Source organism: Barbatula barbatula (genome assembly GCF_947034865.1).
Source record: "Barbatula barbatula genome assembly, chromosome: 18".
Taxonomy (NCBI): Eukaryota; Metazoa; Chordata; class Actinopteri; order Cypriniformes; family Nemacheilidae; genus Barbatula; species Barbatula barbatula.
The window spans coordinates 21,053,766-21,077,403 of record NC_136781.1 but is presented as its reverse complement, the minus strand read 5'-3'; the positions used below and the strand labels follow the sequence as shown (position 1 = coordinate 21,077,403).

The 23,638-nt window shown below is 39.1% G+C and overlaps 2 protein-coding genes across 3 annotated transcripts in view; both read right to left on the bottom strand.

Annotated features, from left to right (window-relative positions):
• Window positions 1-19,999, bottom strand: part of LOC306907193 (mitogen-activated protein kinase kinase kinase kinase 4) — a 30,589-nt gene extending 10,590 nt beyond the window's left edge. Inside the window, exons 1-27 of the mRNA XM_079479138.1 lie at window positions 19,835-19,999; window positions 19,186-19,251; window positions 15,455-15,511; window positions 13,800-13,925; window positions 13,263-13,373; window positions 12,573-12,663; window positions 12,134-12,264; window positions 11,457-11,511; window positions 11,301-11,379; window positions 10,987-11,162; window positions 9,986-10,058; window positions 9,261-9,450; window positions 8,725-8,793; window positions 8,414-8,470; window positions 8,012-8,146; window positions 7,793-7,933; window positions 7,457-7,579; window positions 6,934-6,998; window positions 6,766-6,830; window positions 6,626-6,690; window positions 6,291-6,376; window positions 4,715-4,805; window positions 4,502-4,627; window positions 3,014-3,134; window positions 2,791-2,931; window positions 2,450-2,593; window positions 551-685 (exon numbers count right to left, since the gene is read on the bottom strand). Coding sequence (XP_079335264.1) covers window positions 551-685; window positions 2,450-2,593; window positions 2,791-2,931; window positions 3,014-3,134; window positions 4,502-4,627; window positions 4,715-4,805; window positions 6,291-6,376; window positions 6,626-6,690; window positions 6,766-6,830; window positions 6,934-6,998; window positions 7,457-7,579; window positions 7,793-7,933; window positions 8,012-8,146; window positions 8,414-8,470; window positions 8,725-8,793; window positions 9,261-9,450; window positions 9,986-10,058; window positions 10,987-11,162; window positions 11,301-11,379; window positions 11,457-11,511; window positions 12,134-12,264; window positions 12,573-12,663; window positions 13,263-13,373; window positions 13,800-13,925; window positions 15,455-15,511; window positions 19,186-19,251; window positions 19,835-19,891 — 2,776 coding nt within the window. The 5' untranslated portion in view covers window positions 19,892-19,999. The remainder of the gene's footprint in view (window positions 1-550; window positions 686-2,449; window positions 2,594-2,790; window positions 2,932-3,013; window positions 3,135-4,501; window positions 4,628-4,714; window positions 4,806-6,290; window positions 6,377-6,625; window positions 6,691-6,765; window positions 6,831-6,933; window positions 6,999-7,456; window positions 7,580-7,792; window positions 7,934-8,011; window positions 8,147-8,413; window positions 8,471-8,724; window positions 8,794-9,260; window positions 9,451-9,985; window positions 10,059-10,986; window positions 11,163-11,300; window positions 11,380-11,456; window positions 11,512-12,133; window positions 12,265-12,572; window positions 12,664-13,262; window positions 13,374-13,799; window positions 13,926-15,454; window positions 15,512-19,185; window positions 19,252-19,834) is intronic.
• A 397-nt stretch (window positions 20,000-20,396) lies between these two features.
• Window positions 20,397-23,638, bottom strand: part of il1rapl2 (interleukin 1 receptor accessory protein-like 2) — a 158,138-nt gene continuing 154,896 nt past the window's right edge. Inside the window, exons 10-11 of one of the 2 annotated variants that reach the window (XM_079479137.1) lie at window positions 23,345-23,515; window positions 20,397-22,048 (exon numbers count right to left, since the gene is read on the bottom strand). In XM_079479137.1, the coding sequence (XP_079335263.1) occupies window positions 21,363-22,048; window positions 23,345-23,515 (857 nt within the window). In that variant the 3' untranslated portion in view covers window positions 20,397-21,362. The remainder of the gene's footprint in view (window positions 22,049-23,344; window positions 23,516-23,638) is intronic. The other variant, XM_079479136.1, reaches the window with a different exon arrangement.

Genomic DNA, 23,638 nt, shown 5'->3' with positions numbered 1-23,638 from the left:
GAAATCATGTAAAAACATAAGTGTGAATGAAACGTGTGAAGCAGCATGTACAGTAATCACTCCCTGAGAGCATAACTCTTACATTAAAGTCCCAGTGAAATAACAAATTACAATGCCAGTTTTTTCTTGAAATATTGCAGTGTTTATTGTAAATAGTTTATCATTGGGGTCGTTCTCTTTTTAAAAATCGTGTGCCCTCATAATCTTTAGTTAAAATCTGAAAATGCACTTCCGTCCTGTAGTGACTCCATCTTAAATGACGTTTGTTAGACAGCATGTCAGTCTGCTACCAGTTCCATTTTAAAATGCAACGGCTGTTTTATACATCCAATCAAATCGCAGAGAACGTCGAAAGCCACGCCCACTATTTTTCTCATAAGAAATTCCATTTCATTTGGAAATGCGTCAAAGTACGAAAGTAAAAACGATTGCGCATCTTACGGTTCACAGGGACTTGAATGTATTTGACATTATAGATACTTTAGCCAGACAGTACCGTGGCATTTGTACATGACATGCTGTTCGGACATCTTTCAGATATGAAACTTACCCACTTTATAGCTGACACAGCCCTCGAGTTCACCCACCGATGTCCAGCCCTGTTTTCTCTCCACTTCTGGATCATTACGCAAGATCTTGTTTCTCAACCAGGACAGGTAGTAAAGCCTCAGCTTGTTTTTCTTACCTTCCCACAGGATAAACATGATGGAGAAATCACAAAATGAACACACAGTTTTGATCAAATGTGCTCTTTTAAAAACATTAGAAATCTTCTCGTAGAAAAACAACACATAACAACAGCAATATGTTAAAAGACAGGAATGTTTTACAAAGTTTTATTTAATATTACAAATGATAATATGAAGAAACATTTGTTCATTTATATAGTATAAATGTGTGACATTCTCGAAGTAATGTGTTATTGATATCTAAAGAAAAATGAATATTGTGCTCGCCTGGGGATATCACATGCTACAGACATGAATACTCTGAAACATGCAATAATAACTTTTGAATTGTTTGCACTGTGATTGGACGGCCCGTTAAATGTGTGCCGTTTTGTACTTGTGGGTGTGTGGCCCAATTCAGATGTTTTCCTCCCATGTTACACAAATCGGACATGACCCACCAACGTACAGGCAGGAAAAAAGACATTCTCGGATTGGTTTTAATAATAAACCAATGGGATATGAGTCAAGTACGTGCATTTCCAGCTGCCATGTAAGCGGACAGATACGGTGGTGAATGAAATCATCGAGTGCGATCCCATGACTCTTTCTATGAGTATTTTCTTCTCAAGACTCGGTTGCGCAATGAAATAAACCGTGTAATCTTTATCTTCTTTGCAGCTTTAGCTTTTTCGGGTCTGTACGTCTACTTTGAATTGTTTCACCAAGTGTGTAGTGTGAATGCAGATGTTAGATATGCGTCACTTTTTAAATGAGGATGTAAGCAGCACACAATCAACAAATCAGGGGTGCGTTTCCCAAAAGCATCGTTAGCCGACAATGGTCGCAAGTAGCGTCGTTTAAGCAAAGTTCAATAATTCGAGTGTTGCATGGTTGGAACTACAGGTCTAGAGCTGTTTAGAAGCATAGTTCCTTTTTATTATGACATGTAGACTTAGATGCATCATGCCTTTGAGCAAACTAAGCAAGCAACATGCAGTGCATTCTATATCCATCATTCAAAATATATACAAATTAAATTTGACATTTTTTAGTTTGTTTAGAAAGTACAAGCCTAAAAATGTATCTTTTCCATATTTATTTTGATGTGGCTATATGTGTCTGTGGATGTGCTAATGTATTGTATAGCACCATGTGAAGCGACCTTGAGCTATAGAAAGGCACTATATAAAAAAACGTCTTCTTCTTCTACAAGCACTGTTGTCCTAGGGCCATGGGGAATCCCTGGGTGGAGGGACGTAGGAGGAAACTTATGAATAGCGTGAAACAAAACAACAGATATCAAAAATAGGATAACAAGAGTCGCTGTTGAATGCAATGTATGTTATTTACAGCAAGAATTTGGCATGAATTTGATCTGAACGCATTTGTTAATGGAGGTCATCGCTCCACCCCCTGTATGGCGTCATTAACTAGATTGCTGAACCAACTTGGTTGAAACGATTGATCCTCGGCCTTTCGGGAAGCACTCGTAACTACAAGCTTTATTTTCCCTATGGTGGTTAACCAGCTAGTCATCGTTCGGGAAACGCACCCCAGAATAGGACATCACGTCCTGCAGTGTAAATGCATTTTTCAACATATCAGCGATTAGAAACAACGCCAAGTGCACGGCTCCCATTGGCACTGGCATCAAGAAAAAGCGTTTCGGCGGGCACACTGCTGCTTGTGATGGGAAACAGCATCCGCTTCGAATATTACAGCTGAAACTATATTGTTTTTTAGTGCTTGTGAAACAGAGGCACAGCTACTGTATGTACCTGAGATGGTGATGAGAACATTGAGTCCCTCCAGTACATCCATCTGCTGAAAGCGTCTGCGGCTGATAAGAGAGTAAACTTTACCCTGACCGCTGCGGTCCAGCAGCCACAGACCGTTCTCTGTGCCCACCAGCAGATTCACACCTGCACACACGCACCTGACACTGTTAAACTGCATTAATACAGCATTCTAAAACAGAGACAGAAACACTTGTTATTTCTCTCATTTCAAACAGAACTCTATGTGCAGACCCGTCCGATCATTTCTGAAATGCTCCTCGGCCAATCAGATGTGAGGAGCAGAAACATGTTGTGTAGTGTGACGTGCGTCCGTGTCTTACCCCACAGACTGGCACAGAGGACTTCAGCATTGAACTTCTTCTTGTATTTACGGATCTCTGGTGCATCACTCTGAGGTCTGATGTTTGTGGGATTGACGTTCACCACCGAACCTTTCCTGTGTGTCTCTCTCCTGCCGTTCACTGAAACACACACACACACAGATGTGTGTTCAAGAGAGTAATGATACAGTACATGTGGCCGTTGCGTTTGTGTGTTGCTTACATTGACTGTATCCCGGTGGACTCTGAGGGGGTGAGATCTGCAACAATCGAGGGTCAATAAACTGAGAGAAGGAAGAGGAAGATGAAGAGGTGCTTTTCCCTGCCTGTGTGTTTAATAACTTCTGTAAACACAAAAACACACAGAAAACGTAAGCGTGCATTTTGGAAAGTTGTGCAACATTATTTAAAGTAATGTTCACATTGTATGCTATAAATAATAGAAAATACATCACACATGAATACACTGCATCCAATAACAAGACATCCTTTAACAAATAATGTCAACTTCACTTTTATGAGTCAACAAGTCCACATTCACACACAAACATTCACACATTTTGTCTTCATTTCTAATCAAATATGTGTAGGTTTAAATGTAAAATTGAACTGTTTTCAATGAAAACTATGCTTTTGTCATTTTTGTAATAAATGCTATTTAGTTATTCTGTTGTAAAATTGTTAGTTATACAAAAAAACAAGCAATATACTGACAATATGCTTTTGCTATTTGTACTAAGTTACTATCTAACGCATATCGCGTTCATCTTATATGAAATAGCTTATACAATAACACAATGGTAACTTTGTAAGAACACACATGCATATATGGTCACACTTTATTTGAAGGTCCAATTCTCGCTATTAACAAATCATTATTTGCCTCAATAAACTCCTAATATGGTGCTTATTAATGGTTAGTATAATAGTTGTTAAGTTTAGGTATTGGGTAGGATTAGGGATGAAGAATATGATCATGCAAAATATGTGCTTTATAAATCGAAATAAAAAATTATAATTACTTATTAATAGTGAGAATTGGTCGCTATACTAAAGTGTAACCATATATATATATATATATATATAAATATCTGCACATATCTTCAAAAGGGATAAACATTCATCATGAATGACATCATTAAAGCCTTCCAAATCCAACGAGACGCATGAGAATCAATGCTTACATATTGCAAAATAAGCTCTTAGTGTTAAAGGGATAGTTCACTAAAAAATGAAAATTCTGTCATCATTTACTTCCCCTCAGATTGTTCCAAACATGTTTAAATATACTTGTTCTGCTGAACACACAGGAAGATACCTGAAAGATTGTGCCTCTCCCTGGACAGCATACCATATTCTCCTCTTACATAATGGCCGCAGATGTCATTATTTGCTAAGGCAAACAGATGAATATCCTACAATGGAGTTTTGGGTTCATCGCCACCGTTTGCACTGTTTGCCTGGCCGGGGGGCTGCTAGAGTTTTAGTGTTTTATTTCATTAGCACTGCATACAGGAATTTATAGTCCGTCTGATATCTGACCTGTGTTTTGACTTGCATAACCTTTTGTTGTGTTTTGCTTATAGTCAATGTTTTCTTGTACAGCTGCTTTGTATCAATGAAAGCTAAATAAAGAAAGCTGACTTGACTTGTGTGTTTGAATAAATTGCGACCGGGCATTAAAGTGCAGATACAGTGTTAAAGCACACACATCAAATGAGGTTTGTGTTGTTATCTGGAGGTGTTCGGGGCTCTTGTGCAGGAGGTCTGGCAGATGACAGGTGTCATGTGATCCAGCTGCTCTCTGATGGACGAGATGTATTTGCTTTGCTGCACTCTGCTGGAGAAACGTGAACATTTAGTTTGACATCTCTCTGGAACACATCTACGGATGAATGATTCACACTGAACAAGATGCATTCACCCGCTGCTGTTTCACATTGGGATGAGGTTGAAGAACTATTTCATTACACTGTCCTCTGGATATCAAACTCCTCCCATTACTCAATGGAGACCTTAAACAAACAAACAAACAGACACGTCAGTTCAGAATGCCCTGGTCTATACCCGTGTTTCTGGTGCTTGCTGTTGACGGTTGGTTATCTCCCGCAGGTTTCTGTCTATTTGCTTTTGGCTTTTTCAGACCTTGTCCTTGGTTATTAACAGCAGTAACTAAGCTACGGTGTCTGTCACAGGGGCCATGATGAGTTAAACGCTTCCGTCTGTCATGAGGGATGCAGATAAAATGTATATTGTAGTGTGTACGGTTACAATAAAAGCATAAGTAAAGGATGATGACAGGAGCACAGCATCACACTGCCTGACTGGATGGATTTATTGAATCAGTGACATGAGAAAACCCAGCATGTTCAAAAAAACGTTCATCTGTCTCCTTTCACAGTCATTTAACTCATATGTTGTAACACAATGTTGTGGATTATTAAATTGTAACTAAATTATAAGGATACGTGACAAGATTGAATCTACAGTAATAGGGCTTATTGTAACATATGTGTTTTTGTTACAACAGTTAGATTAACAAGGATTTAATCATTAACTTTGGTAGCAATAACCTGTTTATTAATGTGTTTATAACATGGCCACTTATCAAGTAAATAAATATATTGACATTGATATTTACATTTACTTAAAGCCTTTCATAGACTATTATATACTATATACTGTATGTCCACTTTTTTTCTAAATGGGAAAGCAACTAAACTAGATATGAATAACACTTGAATGAGTCTGTGTGCGTGTTGTGTGGAGTGTTGTGTGTGTGGGTGTGGGTGTGTCTGACTCTGTGTCTGTCAGTCATTATGTTTTCTTGTGCAGCTGCTTTGTAACAATAAAAATCATAAACAGCGCTATATAAATAAAGCTGACTTGACTTGACAATGCAGGGCAATGATTAGTATGGAGATAGACGTAAGATTGACCAATCAGAATTTCAGAGAGACATTTAGTTATTTAATAAAACGCTTACTTGGGATATTTAGCAAACTTGGAAGTTATAAAAATACTCGGTCCATATTACTCTCGAGGTCTGAAAGAACCTTTTACAAGCAGCAAAAGCACAACTTCATTGAAGTTGAGACGCTTTAAAGGGATACTCCACCCTAAAATGACAAATCTGTCATGAATACTCCCCTGTATACATTTCGTTGTTCTGTTGAACACAAAGGAAGATATTTGGAAGCATGTTCATATCTGGGACATCATTGACTACCATGGTAGAAAACATGAGTCATTGGTGCCCCAGAACTGTGCGCATTCATACATTCTTCAAAATATCTTGTTTGTGTTTAACAGAATAAAAAATGATACAACATTTGTAGGCAATGACACCCCAGAAATCTTAGTTGTTAATATTCTTCCAAATATCTCTCTTTGTGCTCAGCAGAAATGTATACAGGTTTGGAACAACTTAAGGGTGAACATTTTTGGGTGGATAATCCCTTAAAGAGAGAAGAGAAATGAACGGTTCAGGGTAAGATTACCTGCTCTTCTCATCTTCATCATCACTGGAGGAAGAGTACTCGGCTAACTTCACTATCGGCCTCAAGTGTGACTTCTTTCCCGAACCCTAAAAACAGAAATAGACCACTTACAACCGGAGTTATTATTGTGAGCTAAAACTATAAAAACCTTTCTGTTCCTTAAAATCAAATCAGATTGATTGTTTTTGCCATAGCAATAAACTAAAATAAGTTATGATGCTAAAATGTTTACTACTGGAAATAAAAAAGTGCCAAAAATAATCTGGCAAACTATAATCATGTCAAGGATCTTTAAAAAATGGATTATTATAGGTTAGATTCACACAGACAAACACCTGGTTTTGAGGTGATGTCACAGCGTTTCTGTTGTGTTCCGGTGGGCTGTCCGTCCTCTGGTGACCTGACACAAAAAACAAGAACGTCTAAGAAATCAGAGCCAGCAGTACTGAGGAACATGATAAATGTAGACACATACCTGACTGACCGCTGCTGGAGTAAAACATTTTCACACCGTTGCCCAGAGGAGACGGACAGCCTCCGCTAATTCACGACAAAACACATGTTCATCAGCGGAGGTGAAACACTACTACACAGAGATCCCTACGCATGATGTTAAAGAACATCAGAGCAAAACTTAACCTACGTGGATCCAAATCTGTGATGGCTCTTGACATCTTTGCAGTACTTTGAGGTCGTTCGCTCAGGAATCTTGAAACAAATATTTCAACAGTTTGTGAATGAAAAACGTTCACCGAACAGCAATTCTGAATGGAGCCATTGGAGTTTTTTGGCCGACTTGTTTTTACAGAAAGCCATTTCATCATTCCATCCCACCTATGACCTTTATTCAAATGTCCCTTCTGTGCCACGACCTGTTGTAACCCCGTGTGTGTGTTTTTAGTGTTGATCACATCTGTGTGCTGAATGCATCTGTCACATTAAAGGAAGGAAGGAAGACGCCTCCCTTTGGAAGAGGAAACCGTTTGACCGCAAATGAAGCTGTTGCACCTATGCAAAGGTTTCTGACGCCAATCTCTCATGCAAAAACTTTCTCATCTTCTTTCTTACAAATGTATGTGACAAGTAAGCTTAACTGCATGATGCCTGACTGATATATAAATGACATAAGACAATACTCCATGAGATGCCACGTGCAGAACACAAACCTTGGGTGGCTGCTGAGCGGGGTTGAAGAAGACATCATCTACTGTCGGAGAGAGAGGACTCGTGGAGACATCAGACATTGAGCTGCTGTGATGCATCTCTCCACTGGAGCAGAGGTTCATGTTCTGAAACAACACACGAACAGATGCTCTTCAGTATGCTGTTTTTATTACAATGGAAGAATGCCTATTTTTCTCTCTCAGTTCTTTAGGGGAATGCTTAAACTATATCTGTTGAAGGCCTTTTTAGCTGAATGTTTTAAAGAAAGTGTCACATGATTTGAGCCCTCGAGCAACTGCTGACATTCTTGTTAATCATTTTGAGGTGTGACGTTGTACCATGGGTTTGGCGGCTCTCTGGAGCGCTGGAGTACATGGACTTGAGTTGCTTCCTGACCCCAAGCGGGACTGAGGAATCCTGACAGCTATATGATTCAGATTCACAAGGTTGTTGTCCAGAGAATCCAACATGGCCGTCATCTGAATGCCAGAGATTCACAGCGTCGGTCATTTTACAAGTCATTCTGTTCATGTGCTGTGATATTTCCGTGTATTTACCGCATCATGTGGTGTGGTGGGGCAGCTGGGTGCGGCTCTAGGGCTCTTCTGCTGATGTCTGAGGTTGTGCTGGAGGAACAGCAGCTGGGTTTGATCTCTAGGAAGCGTACGGTGGGGTTTTCTTCCCTGCTGGGGCTGATGGGAAACATGCACACACTTTAACACACAGCAACGCTAATACTCAGATCGTGCAAGTATCATATTAACCTCATATTGAGTTTATAAAGTTGTATGGACCATTTTATGATGTGATATGATTTTGTGATTATGATTGTGTCTTTCGATATATGAAGTACATTAGCAAAACATTCTTCAGCAATTTGCCTTTTGTTATTGGATCCAAACTCATATGGTTAAACAATGATTTCATCAAACCTGTTTAGAATCACAGGAAGTGTGTACCTGCTCAGCTTCAGGCCCTGATTCAGCATCGGTCCTGTGATGGTCACCATCCTTAGGCTGCATTAAACATATACAAGATTTTGTTTGTCTTCCTTTTTTCTTCTTGTAATTTCTCACCACACTTGAAGCTTACTCGTCTTAAGTGCATATTATGCTATTGTGTGGTCATGTAGGTCATGAAATCTCACATACTGAATGTGATTACTTTAAATATCACACACCACAGTGAGAACCTGTCTTGAGCGCATGCTGAAATTGTTCTATAACAATAGCTCATAATATTTCATTTGATGTTCTGACATGCCGTTTACCTCTTGCCATATCATCTCCTGAAGCTCTGGCCACTGCAGTCCAGTCTCATGTAACAGTCTTGTCTGTTGCTACACAAACACATACTGTATCAGTCGGAGGACTGCGCACAAACAATCGTTGTGTAATATTATTTTACCGCAAAATAGTCAAAGTCAATGATTGATCATGGAACTATAGTTTCCCTAGCCAATCAACCTGCAAACCAGCCTGACTCAAACTGATCCTAGCCAATGACAATGCATAGCTTTTCTGCATATACAAATACATTAAACAGTGTGAATAGTGTGCAGTAAGCATTATAAGAGCTCTAATAATCAATCACCCTCCTCCATCCCCAGCTCCACTTTTACACATCTGTTCACTTTGACTAACACTGCAGCAGCACACTTGTATGATCCCAAGAGTTGTAATGAAAAGAGCATAAACCTTAAAGGTATACAAATGTGTCTTGTAAAACTTGTAGCCCAAAATATTTCCTCTGTAAAGCATTCTTGTGATATAATAATCATTTCAAGGGTTAAAAGAAGATTCATACTTCTTCAAATCGCCGCCTCTCCTGCTGCTGTTGCTCAATTCTCTTCTGCCGGTCGGCGAGCAGTTGTCTCTTGTAGTTGTCTTGATGTTGTAGCTGTTGTTGGAGCAATTGTGTTTGCGAGTGTGTCTCCTGCTGCAGTCGAAGAAACTCTCGTCTCAGCGTGGACTCGCCAGGAAGATTCACTAAAGAGCTGAGAGCAAACGGTGCACGCCTTACGGAGAGAAATGACGTACGCAACAGGGCCGAAAGGTTTCTGTTCCATCTGGAGACCATTGAACGGGCATTTAAACCATACTCGTATGCCTGAATGCACAGTAGTGACAGGCTCATATGTGCACAACCCTCACGTCTTCAAGCATCAGACTGCCAGACACCGTACAGTCATGTAATGTGTGACAAGAGAGTGCAGTATGTGGTTCCTTAAAAACCTGTTTAGTCCTTGATGCTGATTGGACAACACAGCAGCTGTGTATCTTTCATGATAAAGCACAGCTATGACCTGCACTGAGCTACAAAGATAATAATAATGAAAACAATAACAAAATCAGTGGTGCTTAGGCCTTTATCAATATAAGATTTTAACACTTTGTGCTTGGACCCCTGAAAGAACAACAGCTATCATTAAACAAATTCATCGTAAAGCAACTCGTAACCACTCTGGAAAGATAACAGGTTCTGTTTCTGTTGATCATCTCATGAAATTGAGAAACATGGATAACACATACCTGGGTTCACCTTCATCCTCATTCATACCATCATCTTCATCTTCACTTCCACTGTATTCATATTCCATTCCCTCTGTTGAGGACAACAGAGACCTTAACCATGAAAACTTCCAAAAGCCATTTGATTGAAAGACAGGAATAAAAGTATACAGGGAAATCGGATGACAAAAGGCCTCAGTGGCACTAATATGTGTATCCTGACCCATGAAATCCACCCACAAACCACCATTTTTCTCCACTGTACAATGTTCCCCTCTGTTAAAAAGACACTTTATATTCAGGCAGAAGGCCCTTTAATCCCAACAATACCCAACAGAGCACCACTTTACAAGTGAGGTATTGTTCACTTCACAACAACAAAAATGTTTCGACGGATCCTGAGATTATTTCTATAGTGATGGCTCGCCTTCATCACACTCTGTATTTACTTGAGGCTAATTCACACTGTTGCCTTTAGTTGGTGTTGGCATTTGTTTACGTTTGTTGGTGTTGGAGTTCGTTGACGTTTGTTACTGTTGAAGTTTGTGGTTTTCGAGTTTGTTGGCATTAGAGTTTAAGGTTTGTTGGTGTGCAAGTTTGTTGGCATATGAGCTTGTTGGTGTTGAAGTTTGTTGGTGTCGGAGTTTGTTGACATTTGGGGGTGTTTGAGTTAGTGCTGTGCAATAATCTAAAATTAATCGTAATCGTCCATTTTGGAATCGTCCTTCATAAATTACAAAAACAAAATAATCGAGGTAAACGATTATTGTGCCGCATTCCATTTTGCAAGGATCCTCTATTTTCTTGTGGTATAAATCCGCAGCGCTCTTTTCTTTACAGTGGTTCAGCTGTGCTATTTCAGTTAAATTCAGAGTTTAAAGTTTTTTAAATTTTCTATGTTGTTTTAAAGGTTAATGAGTAATCATGTTAAATAATCGGGATCTCAATATTGGCCAAAATAATTGCGATTATGATTTTTGCCATAATCGAGCAGCCCTAGTTTGAGTTTGTTGATCTCTCACCTTTCTCTCTTCTCCTCTTTCTGGTTCTGTCCAGGTGATCTTTGAGTGTTATGCGGACTTGCCGTTCATTGGGTAGGTCTTTGATGAACGAATGACGTAAGAGGGTTTCTGTGGACGATCTGTGCTGGTAGTTCTTCACGAGACAACTATCCACAAATGTCAGAAACTTTTTAGACCTTGGGAAGCAACAAAAAACATTTAGTATTGCATAATGCTAGTATTAACGGATCTAATGATGACCATAAATTAAATCAGAAATGTTTCAGCATGCGCTGGTCCAATTATCCAGTATAATAGACCAAAAGTGATCTTACCATTTCTTGGACTTCAGTTTGGGAGGTGCGTTTCGTGGAATAAGAAAGAGCGCTCTCATTGGGTGCATGTCACACAAGGCTGAGGAGAGTCGTGAGAAACACATGTAACTCATGCATCTGTTTTGATGAGTTTTATAATTGTTTGTTTTGACTTACGCGGTGCTCCTTCAGCCATCTCCAAAGCTGTGATGCCCAGAGACCACACGTCACTCTACAACAAGACATTCATGAGCGTATGAAATCATACAATGTTTACAATTATACAGGTAAAACTTTAAACTGAGTATAATACACATGGTTTTGATGTGTGCCACTCTTGAGAATGAGAATTTGTTGATAAACTGAATTATAGTAATTACGAGGAAGCGCCCTCGTACAACTTGCAAGTAATTATATCACAATATTTATGTCAAAAACAAATCCTATAATTGAGTTTTGTACATGTAGACAAATGTCTCAACACAAATATGAACAAATTGAATGCAGTTTATTGCAGTTGACAACATTATCTTAAACAGATTGGCTTTGACGCTATAAGTGTTGCCATAGAAACATTCAGAGGATGATAACAGCTCAGACAAGAATGTCACACGTTTTCAAATTTCAATTAGGATAATTATGACATGGCATGAACGCATCTTTGCCAGATTGCAAAATGACTATCAGAAAGTGCAAGTCGGAGCTGAGTGACATACATATCACATTTCCAAGTCTCTTTAGGTTCAGACATGAACTTGTAAATTGTGTCTTCACTTACCATTCCCGATTGCTTAGTTAACAAATGTTATTAACGGTAAATAAGAGGGAGAAAGGATCGTGGTCTTTCTACTCACCCTGTAGTCATATGTAGCGTCTGGGTTTTCATCGCACGCGATCACTTCTGGTGCCATCCAATATGGCGTCCCAATAAACGTGTTTCTTCTTCCAATGGTCCTGTCTAACTGAGCACTGACTCCAAAATCCACTGGCACCACAGAAATAAAACCAATGCTAGAAAACGTCTTCAGACATATATTCACACATAGAGATGTATTGAGTTCATTGACACTGACTGATGAAATATAATTGTTCATTAAATGTATGGTATGTGTCGAGAGTATCTGTCATGAGAGAAATAAAGAGTGTGTTTACAAAAACATGATAGACAGTAAAAAGCAAAAACAAGTGATTTTGCTTTAGAGGTTAAAGTGAATTACAGAAAGTTAAAGAGAGTATATAACCAGTACATTGCCTGTCACGTACACATGTTGTTTTGCAAACACACTGTCTTACCGAGTTTAATCTCAGCATTCTCTGTCAGCAGCACATTTTGTCCTTTAATGTCTCGATGAATCACATGATGTGAGTGCAGGTGTAACAGACCCTGAGAGCACCAATGAATTTAAAATGTAAAAAATATATATGACAAATAACAGGAACTATTGCAAACAATCTAACAAAACAGCATACATCTATATCATTTTGACAAAATGAAGATTCTGTCGTCATTTACTCCCCTCAAACCTGTAAGACTTTCTTTCTTGCACCGAACACAAAAGAAGATATTTTGAAGAATGTTGTTCACAGGCCCTCATTCACATGCATTGGTTACAATAGAAGGCAGTGCTGTTCTGTTACCAACATTCTTCAAAATGTCTTCTTTTGTGTTCTGCAGAAGAATGAAAGTCATACGGGTTTGAAATGACCAGGGCGTGTAAATAATACAACAAACCTTCTCACACCAAGAATGATATCTATAACTCTATTAGCGGTCACACATTTTAAGCTCGTGTGCTGCAGTTTCACATTTTTAATGGAATGGATTTTATATAGCGGTCAATGTTTTTATTGTTCATCAGATAAAAAGCCACTCTGAAAGTGATCCTAACCATATTGTTCAACATTTTGTTTTAAGTTCATTTCTAAAGTTATCGTTCTTGGTGTGAAAGAACAGTTCCGTGTCAGGATCTGTAGTGTACTCACTCTGAGCACTTCACGACATATGTAAGCGATCCAGTCCTCTTTAAGACAGTTCCCTTTGGTCTTCTTCAGCAGATCTGTGACTGATCCGGCACCACAGTACTCCATCACCAGCTGACGGATCATTACAAACTTATACTTCAGCATACGTGAGGTGTTTTCAAGAACATCGCTTCATCGGTACGAGCTTAACAACATTTACATTTAGGCATTTGGCAGATGCTTTTATCCAAAGTGACTTACATTGTATTATCCTATACATTTATACACGGGTATCGAACCCACAACCTTGCTTTGTTAACGCAACGCTCTTACCACTGACCGAGATTGATATTTCATGTTTAGAGATCTGCATTAAGATCTCATTTAACTTTATTTGACCAAATTAGAAGTATGTACAAAGGTTTGATTCCACAAAACTGATGAAATGTATTTTCTGTCGGACTAGAGACTATTTCTGAGACTAGAGAGTTCTAGTTTGGTCTCAACAGGACATGATGTGATGAGGCTGATGTTTATTTGTGTTCAGCGGTAACTCACCCACAGCTGGTCGTCCTGACCGGCAGGACTCTTCTTCACAAAAGCACCGTAATATGTGGCTATATTCCTGTGATGGGAATGAGTTTTCAACATGTTTATCTCCAGTTTGATTTCATCTTCCTCCTCCTATGAAACACATTAAAAAAGCAAAGACGTTTCTATAGGGGTCCTTCCAAAATAAGCACATTTTCACCAGAGAAGAAAACCCTTGGACTGTGAATTAAGCATAAAGTCATTATAATAGTGGGAGAAATATGCAACTGTAACTAAATATTTTATTTAAAAAAATCCATCCATTATCCACAGTTTGGAAACTTTTAGACAAATGAACTTTAACAGCTAAAGATCTTTAAAAGCTCGAGACTCGTATACGAAGAGCATTTACAGACGAAACACAATCCTGAGAGAAAGCAAAGGAGAGGTGGGTATGGAAGCCATGGATTAAGAAGAGGAATTCAAATATCTGCTGGAACGCTTCATTACCTCCAGACAAGATGAACAGGAAACTAAGCTTTTCGAGATTTCATTCACCGTTTTAAAGGTCAAATTCAGAAACCACAAATAATCAATTAATCTAAAGTAGTGGTTGCCAACCTTTTTCATTTGAGCCTCCTCACATACATACAGTCGGAGCAATCCAAACGTAAATATGACATATAAAACATGATATTTTAAAATATCATGTATTTAATATACAGTTCATTTTTTATGTCTGAAATTAGTTTAGCTGTCTGAGAAAATCATACTTAAAAATCATACTCCTTTAATTATATAAAAATGCTCATGTCATTTTTGTCATCATAAGTCTGTATTCATCTGATTTGAACCCCATCCTCAGGGTTTTTTTCAGAATTTTATAGTTTTATTTAATTAACACTGCATATAGGAATTTACATATAGTGCATATAGTGACTTGACTAAATCAATAAATGCAAGCATACAGTAAAAATGACATACACAATTATATACGAATCAATATTTGAGCTGTATTTTGATGTTAGTGACAGTTAAGGATCACAGTGTCATCTAGGCCACTTCTGTTTCGCGCTAGTATTGCTGCGTCCCAATTCGCCTGCTTATACTATGTACTAAAAGTATGTACCGTTTTTGTTATAGAAATGTATATCCATTTTAGTGTGTATAACAGGAAACGGAAGTGTCCGTTGTTGCCTCGACAACATTGTGGACATTAACTGTCACACATTAAAATACAGCTCTTCTTTCCATTTATCGTTTCATATGTAATATTAACTCTTTAATTATATTTATCAATTAACTTTATTAATAAACCCTCGCGGTGAGTTGTGGGTAATATCAGCCGTTAGTGTGCATCATTCTGCACTTCCAATTTCTACCGTTAGTAGTAGACCATCCGGGAATCTTTAGTTTCCTCTTTTTAACATACTACGATTTGGGACATACTCACCCTATTTTCGAATGCTATTTGCGGATAGGGATGCAGCATATGTCCGGGTGCGTGCATTCAGTTTTTCAGTGCACTAAAATGTATATACTTTTACATGACAAAAGCGGTACATACTTTAAGGGCATAGTATAAGTAGGTGTATTGGGACGCAGCATTAAAGTGGACTCTGAATCAGTGTGCACCTAAAGAGCCCAACGTCTTGTAGGGGGTTACAGACAGACGATCATACCTCTGTCACGTCCATGACCTTAATAGCAGCCAGCTGTCCGGTTTTCACATGTCGACCCTGTCAAACACAAGGACGTCAGTGAGAAATATGAGCATGTGACCCTGCTGAAGGGCTCATCGTGAGGATCTTTTCAGATGAAAGAGTCCCAATGTGCTATAAAAACATACTTTACTATATATACAAAATATATGATTCAAAGTTTTATGTCAATAAGAGTGTTTTCACACTATATTCTATATAATATATATCACTATATAAGTGGACTAAATTCTACTGTTAGCATTACAACTAAAAACGGCACTATATGTTTCATCCGATGTCCTCTGTTGCATTTTAAATGACAACAGTTCCTCTTCTGTGTTCACGTTCCAGTTTCCCATGAACTGTGTAATTCACATTTATACATTTCAACAGAGTCATTGAGAAAACGCTGCCAGTTTTCAGTTAAATGGGCCGGGGCATGTGTTGTTGCTATAACCACATGTTGTAAGAATGATGAAGAAACTGTAGTCATCTTCCAGCTACAGGGCACTTTTCACAATAGATTCTTCAGACATGGCAGTAGAACAAATGTCTTCTCACCTCAACGGTTTTAAAGTTTGAACTTTTTTACTGTAAATGAGGCAGGATGTTTAAAACCTTCAACCAAGTTTAGTATTTCTAAAATAGAAATACCCAGTCGCACCCACAGTTATCTTCTCATGTGTTGAACCAAATAACTAGAACGACATCTAAAACATTTACTTTTCTGTAAAGTCCATTCGCTAACAAATCATCAGCAAACTGTCCTGGCTAAATTGTTTACATTTGTTTTTAGCATTTATGTTGTTCTGTAAGGAACATGGTATTTGTGTCTTTTTGGTTTTAAAAGGGGACACAAATGTGAACTTTGTACGCAGATTACCAAATGATGGTCAGCAGCATGACGTCCACAAAGTGTTAACAGGTTTTGCAATGAGCTCAAGAAACAGATGATCATGATGAGCGCAATGGCTTTTCTTCTTGAAATGGGTGGGGTCACCCGGAGGACAGGGAATGTTTTCAGATCAGTGTTTGAACAATTAGCTGCTGTGTCATGACCTCACAGACAATCATAAACCAAAAACAGCAAACTGTCTCTTTTCGGGCACAGTTTCACCCAAAGACCCAAGAAAAATGAGGTCATCATTGTTCACCCGTATGTCGTTTCAAACGTGCATTTGACATTTTGAGAAAAGTCTCAGTGGTCCATCGAATGGTTCTCAGTGGTTCTTCAAAATATCTTCTTTTGTGTTCTTCAGAAGAAAGGAAGTCATGTAGGTTTGGAATGATGTGAAGGTGAGTAAATAATGAGATAATTCCTCATTTTGGCTGCACTGAACAACTCTTAGCATTGGCAACATCACATAAGCGTTAAATAAAAAGAGGATTTAAAAATGACATTTCAAACTGAAAATATTTACTTTACTGAATATGTGACTTTATGATACTACAATAATGGCGGCATGCAGGACTGTGAAAATATCTCTAGCAAAGTTTTGATGTACTGCACCACTCCAGGCAGTGGAGACACATCATTTCCATTCAATCCTAAACACCCACGACCCAAACCTGGATATGTGTCTGTGCACAGGCGTGTAGGGTTCCTTTACAAGGTGACATTGCCAACTACTGGCCTGGCATGTGTAATACAGCGTTTAATAACGTTTTGACGACGTTGTTGTGCGTTGGTGAAACTTTCAAAGGAAAAATGTATGTTTTCTACTGTGTCCTTGTCAGGTGTGCTGAAATGTGTACACGCTGTGGCTCTGTTTGCTTTACTGACCCAGTCAGCTTGTTTTCTAGAGACACTGACTTTTCATATCTAAAAACGTAACATACACATTCTGGTGCACGCAGTACAGGGGAAAAGAGCAAAGGATTCAACTGAGCAGAAGACACATGGTTTCAGATGATATTTCTGTCTGAGGGGATTTCCTCATGTTTCTCCAGGATGCCTGAGACGCGTCACATTGTATTAAATGTCTGGGCCATAAACAGGAAGTGCTGTTGAAAAAAAGTCAAAGAAAAGCGCACAGAGATGACAGCTGGATTAGGATTAGAAGTTTATTTTGGCCTCACAAAGTTTCCCTCAAATACATGAGTATGTACATACTTGACAGACAAAGGAAGAAAAGAAAAAAAGTACACTAACCCTCTTCTCTCAAAAGGTAGTGGTCTTGTTGTAACTTTGTATTAGCTCCTATTGTACTATTGCACTTTTAAGACATATCGCTTATTGCTCCCTGAACTCTTTGTAAGTCGCTTTGGATAGAAGCGTCTGCTATATGACTAAATGTAAATGTACATGAATAATCATTTGATCTCGTTAAGGTAAGTTTAAAATGAGGAAGTCAAAAAGAGGAAGTTTTCTTTCTTTAAAGACAACAAAAGCCAAATTACCTGATTCTTAAAGTCTGGATAAAGGTTTTGGTATATATGACTTGCACTGCAAGATTTTTGTGAGTTTGCCGTCTGAACCAGATTCAAGTGTAAATGTATCTGTAACCGTTCCACAGCATTCGTAGAACGCCTCGGTCAGACCGTTGAAAAGGGCTCATCGACAGAAAATCTATACCATTGAAATAAAAGTCCTGCACATTTTAAAAGTGAAACTGCAGTGTGCAAGCTTAGAATAAACATAAGTCTGTTGGTGTAGATGATAGCACGGTGGATCAGACCTGAACTTATTGTGGGTCTTCCGTCTGTAGTAACACGTATTTCATAAAAAACAATCTTACCCGATTATTACATTTGGTCTGCTGACTGGGTTTATACTGTCATATTTATGTCAGTGATACTTTAATATGTCTAATATCTTAAAGACAGTTCATTACCATTTTCACAGTTATAAATGGCAACATCATAAGACACGTTTTCGTGATTCATTTTTCTGCATTTATATTTGTATTAGCCTTGGTCTTAGATTTCTACAAATACAAATGCTGCTGTAAAGTTGCTCTACTACAAAATCATTTGTCATCATAAATCATGTTTTTTTATTGTGAATTCCAATTAATATCAATTAAACTGCAGTTGGTTTGTTTCGATTTAAGCCATAATAACTCAAAAAACACAGCACAAACCAGATTTATGAAAGAATATGATTAAATATGTCCCAAATATGATCAGACAAATGCAATCTGTATATGTCCTGTATATGTCCCTAAAATGCTTTTATCTATTACAGCAGGGTTTCAGAAGAACGCTGTACAGGGGAAAAACAACAGTGGGTCACAGAGTGAATTTCATTGCACAACATGAGCCACAATGGGAATATTGTTTTGGATATAGCAGATTCAGCGTGAGCGACTTCTTCTGTTAAACTAACTGCAAGATACGCCCTGATCTGAATCAAACACACATGTCTGTAAACCTCTGAGAATGTGTCAACAACGTATCAAACAGCACGGGATGTTTCAGCGTGCCCTACATCTCCATCACGCATCTTTAAAGACACTCGATTTCATCTGAACACATCCTGACGTTCATGAGGAAGTGAGCTCCACCCAAAGGGTGTCAAAGAGCAAAACTACACGTTCAGTCATGTGAGCAACACTGGCATACGGACAGATGTGAAACACAGAAGATGAACAGCAAACACTGGTCATTTCACAAGACACATGGTTACGCTTACTACAGTTTACATATTTATGATCCAATGTGAAGAACGGCCAAAAATCTAAGAGATCAAAAGAGACGCCGCCACAAACCTTATAGACTTGCCCGTAAGTTCCATTGCCAACCACCTCGATGAGCTCAAATATCCCCGCAGGATCCTAAAAACAACAGGAAAACACTGTAAGGTGTCCACATTGAGTGTTTTCACTAGGTCACAAATGATGTACGAACACAATTCTACAGAATTAAGAAAGCTCCTTGGTCAGCTGACTAGGTAGACAGCAGTTTTGGACCATCAACCTACTGTATGATGTTTTATGACGCCCAGAACATGCTGTCTATGAAGACACGTCTGGAGATTGTGATGACGGCTAAATCATGTTTAGGTAGACAGCTGCAGGAATTGTCTAGTTAGGCAGCACGGTGCGTTTTAGACACCGCCACGTTTTTATTGAAGTAAAACATGACAATACTCACAAAGATAAACAAAGAGAAAAGCGGAAAACAACACAAAAAACAAAGGAAAAAGTGACACTATCAAATATGTAAATAATGATTGACAGTTGTGTTTAAAGAATGGTCTCGTCGCGAAAAGCAAAGTTTAACGAAGTTCAGTCGCCCGCTGAAGTAACTTTTCCTCGGAAAACACTTTTTGTCGGTCTTCGAAGAATCTCGCGTCTGGGAAAAACACAGAAAACAAAGTAGGCCTAATAAATAACAGAATTCAACCACAGCACTTACCCGTAAGGAGGCGAGGTCGATATTGCTCAAACTCGTTGTTGTAAAGTCTCTCGCCATTTTCAAGAGCTCGACTGCTAAAGTCTCATAGTTTGCTCTCTGTTCATGGTTTGAGGAACAGTATGTCTGCCCATCTCCAGCTCCTCCACGGCACGCGCACAATCCTACTATAGCGAAGGCGACACCTCATGAATGTTAATCACATAACGGGACGCTCTCTTGGTACCATTACCCGATTGGCTAAAATAGATAAGTAGGCGTTCATCGACATGCAAAACTAGCGAATCCCGCTCTAGTGAACGGTCTACTTTTAAATATTAATGAGGCTCGAAGACTTAATATTCATGAGCTAAACCTTCAGCGTTATAGAGTATGTGATCATACCGGACAAACACAGGAAACCCGGAGCACGAGCAGAAAGTGAAAAACTGCCCCTTCCTTTACTGAAAAGCAAACAAAACACTGAAGGCTAAATAAACACTACATTCTGCTTACATAATGCTTTCATGAAACTGTTACCAGTTGGGTTTTGGCCCAAATAAAACATCTCTCAGACAGAGTTGTTCATATATTCCTTTATTTGCTGTCTGATACCAAGGATCCTTTTTTCAATGTATATATTACAAATATTGTATTTTCTCCTTCAAAAACAATCGGGCTAGATAAAGGACCTTTCTCTTGTGTGTTTTTATTGAAGTGCCATACATCAAATCTGAAAAGGAAAATGATGGAACTGTGCAAATGCAAAATGAAAATAGATTTAAGAGAGAGAGAGAGAGAGAGAGAGAGAGAGAGAGCAACATGGCATTCACATCTAAATGATGTGAAGTGAAATATGTATGCAAATGATCAAACTGACTGAAATATTATTCATTAGCAGCACTGAATGTTTTTATCTAATACCAGATAACATCATATAAACATCCAATGAGGCAGTGAGAAAAAAGCAAGCTCAGAGAAAAGAAATAAATAAACAATCCAACAAACAAACATAATTCTGTGATGGTATATGGTCGAAGGTATAAAATATGTAAATACATCCTCCTAACCGGCTACAAACAATATCAATGTGCTTATTTCATTGGAATAGTACTTATTTGCATAAATAGAACGTAATATTCTTTAAAGCTCAGAGTATTTGTGTCTTTACATTATTGTGCTGCGACAACCAAAGTCATAATCAATTTTTTCGGAAACCGAACCAAATAAGTAGTTGTGTTTCAAAAGAATCGATATGACACTGTACATAGTATGAATACCTTGAACATCAAATACAAGGTCATTATTGGTCTTCGAAAAAGAAGAAATTCAAGTACGAAATCAATATCAATAGCTCTTCGTCTTTCTGAACAAAGTATCAAAACACTTACAGTAACAGGTAGTTGAAGAAAAGAAAAAAAGAGAAACCATTATGTTTTTTTATTCGATTTTTCTAATCGTAAGATGACGTCATGCGGATGGAGAAAGTAAAAGAAAAGTCAAAACAGCATAGCTATGGTTCTGGCCCAGCGGGCGATTGCTGTGTGATGTTCTACCAGATATCACTGGAGAGTTCTTGACCCGGCAGCGGCATGAACGTGCTGTTCAAGTGAATGTCCTTCTTGGCTTTCCCAATGTTATTTTGTGTCATGCGTCCATTCAGCAACGTCATTGGCAGATTGCAGTACACGTGACGGCCGCTGAGCGTGGCTATCGCAGAAGTGGGCAGCTCGTATTCGTAGCTGCGGCAGAAATGGCGCATTTGCAAGTGGGCGGGCTCGTTATAGTCTGGAATTTCAATGTGAGCCGGCACCAGCGATGCTGAGGTTGCCGTCATGGCGACGGTGGATACGGCCTGCAGGTCGCCGAAGAGCCCTTGCTCGCCCGAGTCCAACACCTGCCGCCGTGACACGCTCTCTTTTTTCTTGGCTGGCATCTCGTACACGACCTGCTTCCAAAACCTGGATTTGAGCTGGTTGCTTTTTGGCCCCCTCCATTTAATAACGGTCAACACTCTGATGGTGTGCTTCAGATCTTCTACCTCCTGGTAGTTGATAACGTTGCGGAGGTCGGAGCATTCGATCATGATCACCTTGATTTCGCCGGTCACCAGCATGCTGTGCAGCCGAGGATCGAACTGGAAGATGCTCCAACCACGCCGGGCCACAAACTCGGGCGTCAGCACGATGATGAGACGTCTGCTTTGCTCGACGCTCCGGGTCAGGTCATCAATGTATGCTAGAGACAGAGAGCGAGACATGTCATTCATAATGCAGTAGTGAAAGAAAAGTGCTAAGCAACAACGGGCCAAAACACACAACATTATGCCACAACCGCTCCAAAAACCTTGACGCACCTTATTAACAGCATAGCTGTACCCTAGCAACCAATCAAAACACAATAGAAACTGCACAGCAACCACGTAACAACTCTTGAGCATCCATCCACAAACAAAAGAGGTACTTTATACATTTTCTCCTACTTCTGTCCTAAGTGAAATGTATTTTCCTGAAGAAATGCGAGCGGCATTAATGTAGCAGGGCATACGTGCAGAGACACAAAGCCTGTGGCAATGACTCGTCCAGATGCTGAACGAACACAAGTACACTGGACACATGGACACAGTGTGAAGAGTTGACGGCACATGAGCTCGGTGTGATGCATTTTTCGTGGCTGTTTCTTTCCTCGATGTGTCCTGATTTTCCCAGCGGGAGTTCATCTGTCACATCAGCCGTCACATTACACTCGGCTCTAGTCTCTCTAGTGTTCATCTCTGCACTATTCACATCTACTGTAATATCACTGAATGTGCTTAACTCAAAAATACACGTTTGTGGACGCAACAAAATGTCTGTTATTTAAAAGAAAGGTATTGCAATCAAAAAAGTCATTCTTTTGCGCTCCGCTCTGTGTTGTTCCTAACAACGCTTCTTGGGGCTTATTGCTTTATGAATCTACTCTAGTAATCCCTGAATTTAAAAAAAGCTGACATTTCTTTGTCTTTTATGTATAATCTAAGGCCTTGAGCTTGCTTTCAAAGTTGCAATGACCCTCAAAGTCTAATAATAGGCGGAGGCCAATGTAATGCTGATGATTGATAACATCGAACATTTCATGGTCAATTTCTGGATCTTTTTACATATGTATAAAGCTGTCAAAGTCTTGCATATTTATTATGTTTACAAATACTGCTGAATGCAGGAAAACACTGCGACGCAGTGGTAACTTTTAAGTGATGCAAGAAATCGAGTTCATAACATGACTTCAAATGAGGAAGAAAACACTTTATGTTTCGTTAAGTCGCTTTTTAACTAATTGGACTGGAGAAACAGGTCGTAAAGATGCTGTTGGGTGACTTTATGTCCTTTATAACCTCACCAAATGACGTTTGGTTTGGTTGAAATTGAACAGACACTGGATTGGAATGACCAAAATACTACATCTAGAAATGATGATTACGTGAACATTGAGAATGGTGTCTAGTTGGTCTTCTGCTGAGTAACAGAAAGAGATTTGAGGGGTTGTGGTTCTTACTGCTGCTGGGTATGAGGTCCCGGTGTGGGATGAAGAGTTTATATCCATAGTGTTTCTCCAGAACGTCAGGTAAGATCTCCAGAGCAAACAGCTCCTCCTCGCTCACCTCACACTCCACCGACTCCAAATCCACTTTGGTGTAAGAGAGGTAGGCGTCATATTCCTTGTTGTCTGAAGGAACAGATGAGTTATGTCATATCTCTTTATACAGAGTAGCACAGATAAAAGATCCAGAACAGATATCTGAAGCCATGAAAAAAACTTTTGTGGAATGCATTGTGTAAGGAAAACGAG